The 4,304-nt window shown below is 36.8% G+C and overlaps 1 protein-coding gene across 1 annotated transcript in view; it reads right to left on the bottom strand.

The window, feature by feature from the left end:
* Window positions 1–1,978, bottom strand: part of LOC130586061 (SH3 domain-containing kinase-binding protein 1-like) — a gene marked incomplete at its 5' end in the record, with an annotated part of 93,635 nt that extends 91,657 nt beyond the window's left edge. Inside the window, one exon of the mRNA XM_057386771.1 lies at window positions 1,740–1,978. Within this exon, the coding sequence (XP_057242754.1) occupies window positions 1,740–1,978 (239 nt within the window). The remainder of the gene's footprint in view (window positions 1–1,739) is intronic.
* Window positions 1,979–4,304: the final 2,326 nt, after the last annotated feature.

Here is a 4,304-nt window from a genome sequence, read left to right as displayed (position 1 = left end):
TTGTATCCAGCAAAAACAGGAAAAATCAAAATCATGGAGCATCTTACAATGTCAAGGAAAGATATTGGTCCCCAATGACCCAACAACAGCCCCAAAGAGCTCAATCCAAACACTTTTYCACAACCACACAACACCCCTCTCTTTTGCCCAGTTCTTTTCTCATCACTTCCTTAATTATTCTTAAGTTTCCCTGCCTGTCCAAAAAGCCCCTTAAATCCTTCAGGGATGAATTTTTGTCTTTACAATAATGAAATAAAGCAATTTAGAACGACAAGGATGCTTGGATGTGTTTTGCAGATCCACTCTGTTTATGGGGGTGAGTTTGAGTGATACACATATCAATCACACTGCTTAAAAACAGCAATAAAAAAAAAAAACATTCTCCTGTAACTTCTTCTCCATAACTAAAAACAACCATTATTAAAGTATGAAAAAAYAAATGCACACAATTTCTTGTAATATACTCCTGCTGCTTTATGATCCACAAGATTTACAGTTATTACCTACATTTCCAGTAACATATTTCCTGTTCTGTATTAATACATGTTCCTGTATTAATATTATTCAATATTAATACATGTTCCTGTATTAATATTATTCAATATTAATGCATGTTCCTGTATTAATATTATTCAACATACAGATTGAGACAGTAGGATAAAACAGTTGTAGGTTTAATGTTATTTTCCAGCTCACAGATATGCATAATTCTCCAATTCTATCCATTTGAAAGAACACTCAAGAATGTTTTCATTTAAGCACTATGCACAAAAAAACTTTTCTAAAAACCTTGCTGCCATCTCACTGATCATTCATGACTTTAAAGCCTTTCATATTTATCACACAAAATGCAATAGCCCTTTTATCACGTGCCATTTGTCACTACTTCAGCTACAAATACCCACTAAAATCTTGCTTTAAAAAGATCAGAGATTGATCAGATTTTTCTGAYTGATCTGTGATGCTTCTTGGAGAAGGGAAACAGGAATATGCAGTTTCCAGTGGCAGCCCTTGAATGATCAAGGAATTTCAGGTGATTTTTCCCAGCCACTCTTGGTCATGCCTTTATTCCTTTATTTATTTCCCACAGCACAGCTCAGCCACAGACAGCTCCAATTCCAGCCTAATGCTCATATTTATCCTCAGGGCTGGAATTATTGTGTATGTTTACCAAGCTGCTGGGAGTTACACCATATCCTGATACAGYCATCTGTAAATATTAAATCATCTACTCATATCAGTCCAGATACCTCCACAAAAATCTGGGAACTCATATGAACCCTGGCTGTTCTCATAATGTACTGCTTAGATTATTGAGATCCAATGAGTAAGGAAATACAGTAATACAGAAAACTTTATTTAAGGAGCTAGCAACACCTCAGATTTAAAAAAAAAATAAAAAATAAAAAATAAAAAATAAAAAATAAAAAATAAAAAAAAAATCTATGACTATGACAAAATTTTAATTTTCAATCAAGCACCTCATAAAAGACACTTGATATCTTTATGCTGCAAGGAAAGGTTGATATAAATATTTTAAAGCTTTGAGTAATTCACTATCTTTTGCCTTTAAGAAGGCAGATGATGAAGCAAGCAAAATATCTGATAACTTCGTTGCATCTGAGATGATTCATACTTTTAATTTCCAGAAATAGCCCTTTAAGTAACTTATTGCTTAAGTCACTCTTTTTMTTTTTTTTGAGTAAATTCCATTTCTTTTCCACCCTTAGATCACTTACCTTGTTTTACTATTTTGTAGCACTCACAGATTTTCAGTATCTCACAACCCACTAAGAGAGCTGAAACCTGCACTAAAACTGCAATTAAAACACCCTTTTGTAAGACAAAGATAGCTTTTATTCTCAAAAAAGAGCGCACTGAGGTAGGATATGACTCTGCTAAAGCAAACACAGCACTGCTCCATATTCTTTTCCAACAGATGAAGTTTAACCCGGAGTGGAATCCCAGATTTGATGACCTTCACTGGGAGGGTAAACACGCTCTTCAAATCAATTTGCAATGGATATGTGTGCATGGAAAAGACCTCTGAACTGCACAGAGCTTCGTGAACAAAGCCAAATTTGTGTGAGGAAACAGAGGAAGGCAGAGACAGAGAGTCCAACAGAGAGTCCATCTCACTGCAGTGCAAAATTCAGCATTTTATGGCCATTCCTTTGCTGCAGAAGAGCACAAACGCTGTCCCTCGGGGCTTTTACTGATGCCTGATGATTTTTGCTTTTCCTTTTTACACTTTCTGTACCCTCTGTGCATCCCCTGTACCCCTTAGCCCCCATGTTTGTAATTCCTGATATTCCAGCTCAGTTTAGGAGTTCTGCTGGGCAGAGAGACCAAACATCCTGAGGAAGGGCTCAGTGTGCCCTGTGCTATCTTAAACCCGAGCTCAGCCTTGGGTGAAGCTTAAACCCGAGCTCAGCCTTGGGTGAAGCTTAAACCCGAGCTCAGCCTTGGGTGAAGCTTAAACCCGAGCTCCAGCCTTGGGTGAAGCTTAAACCTGAGCTCAGCCTTGGGTGAAGCCTTCTGTCCAGAACATCTTGTGTAAACTGAGCTCTGCCTCATCTGGGGGGATTCATTAGAATAGGGGACATCACTGCATTTGTGAAGTTTCTTATTGGGGAATCCTAGATGGATTTGCTAATTCCTGAAACCTATAAAACTTGTATCTTATTGGGGAATCCTAGATAGAAATGCTAATTCCTGAAACCTATAAAACTTGTATCTTATTGGGGAATCCTAGATAGATATGCTAATTCCTGAAACCTATAAAACTTGTATCTTATTGGGGAATCCTAGATAGATTTGCTAATTCCTGAAACCTATAAAACTTGTATCTGTGCTGTACACGGGGGTGCATTCTGCCATCAAGTTGTGCACCTGGGATCCCAAATCCCGAGGTAAAACCCTTTTTATCCCCTTAACTGTGTCTGTGTCATTATTAAAAACTGCCCTTTCAAGGCAAAATTACAGTACAGAGTATTGGCAGCAATTTCAGAGCTGTCAGTCCTTCAGCTTTCACTTCAATTCAGAGATCCACACAAATGATAAAATATCCACCAATGTATCTCACCTTTTTCTTAAAGAGGGAGTATWTCAATAATCCCTTTTGAGTCAGAATAATTACTTCACATCTTGTTCTGTTTCTGGTCCTTTAAATGCATATTTACATATTTATTTAAATGCTGAATACACAGTTGTGTTTGCTTTGGGTTGCAAAAGTTTTGTTGCAACAARTCTCAGTATTCCCAAAGTACAGACCTGAGGGTGGAATTTCCTGATCCCTAACAGGATTAACATATTAAGGCAAGAATCAGACCTAGTGAATAGTGACTGCAGAGAAATGCTTCCCTACTGAAGCTGAAAACACAGGCTGCTCTCAATTAACCCTGTAAAATTTCCTTTTTTCATTAAAGAGGATCCTTTGAAATTCATTCTCACCAAWGATCACAAAGTTCTGCAAAAAAGACTTTGATATTTGACATCAGGCTGATCTGCCTGGAACCAAAGGCTGGGTCACAATGAACAGAACAGATTAAAATTCAAATATTGAAAGGCTCATTGAACCCAAGTGTTTGTGAGCAAAGTCATTCCATAATGTAAAAGCTTTTCTAGATTTTCAGAATCAATAGCTGATAAAATAKGAGGAACAAAATATTTAGACTATCAGAATACAGTCTTGGCTGCCCATTGTCTGGTGTTATTTTCCTGTGAATTCGTAGTCTTTAAGACATCTGTTAACTCGAGCTGGCAAAGAAAGGAATCTCAAGGAGGAGGCAAACAAATGAATCATTTATCATCTGCCTTCTCTCCTCCTCATTCTCTGCTGATTTCAAATAATACAGGAACAGCCTCTTTAGAAGAGCCATCACTGTTATCATCCCATTTTGAATACATGTCCATTTTTTTTTCTTCTACTCTTATATCCATCCTTATTTCCAGGGCTGTATTTACCCCTTAGTTACGCTTCACACATTCAGATTTCTTACCACTTTAATTTTTATATTAAAGATTATATTACATATATATAATACTAATATACTATATATACTACATATTTATATCTTTTGTTTTAAATGACTACTGTGCTACGAAAGTGAGAAATAAAGGACTGACAGCACRATTGCCCAAGTAAATTTTTTTAAGAAAACTGAATTGTTTCAATGTGAACATAATCCTGGGCTGATCCAGACCAATCCCAGAGGTGCYTTCMAACCTCAGCTCTGCTGTCACYCTCTTTAAAYTCCTTMTGCYCCATGATTCTGTATTATTTCTCTGTCATTAATCCTCCT

The sequence above is a fragment of the Malurus melanocephalus genome, unplaced genomic scaffold (genome assembly GCF_030028575.1).
Source record: "Malurus melanocephalus ecotype Western Australia unplaced genomic scaffold, MMel_1.1 scaffold_1049, whole genome shotgun sequence".
Lineage (NCBI taxonomy): Eukaryota > Metazoa > Chordata > Aves > Passeriformes > Maluridae > Malurus > Malurus melanocephalus.
Note: the sequence above shows the minus strand (reverse complement) of the source record. Positions and strands in the feature narration are given on the sequence as shown.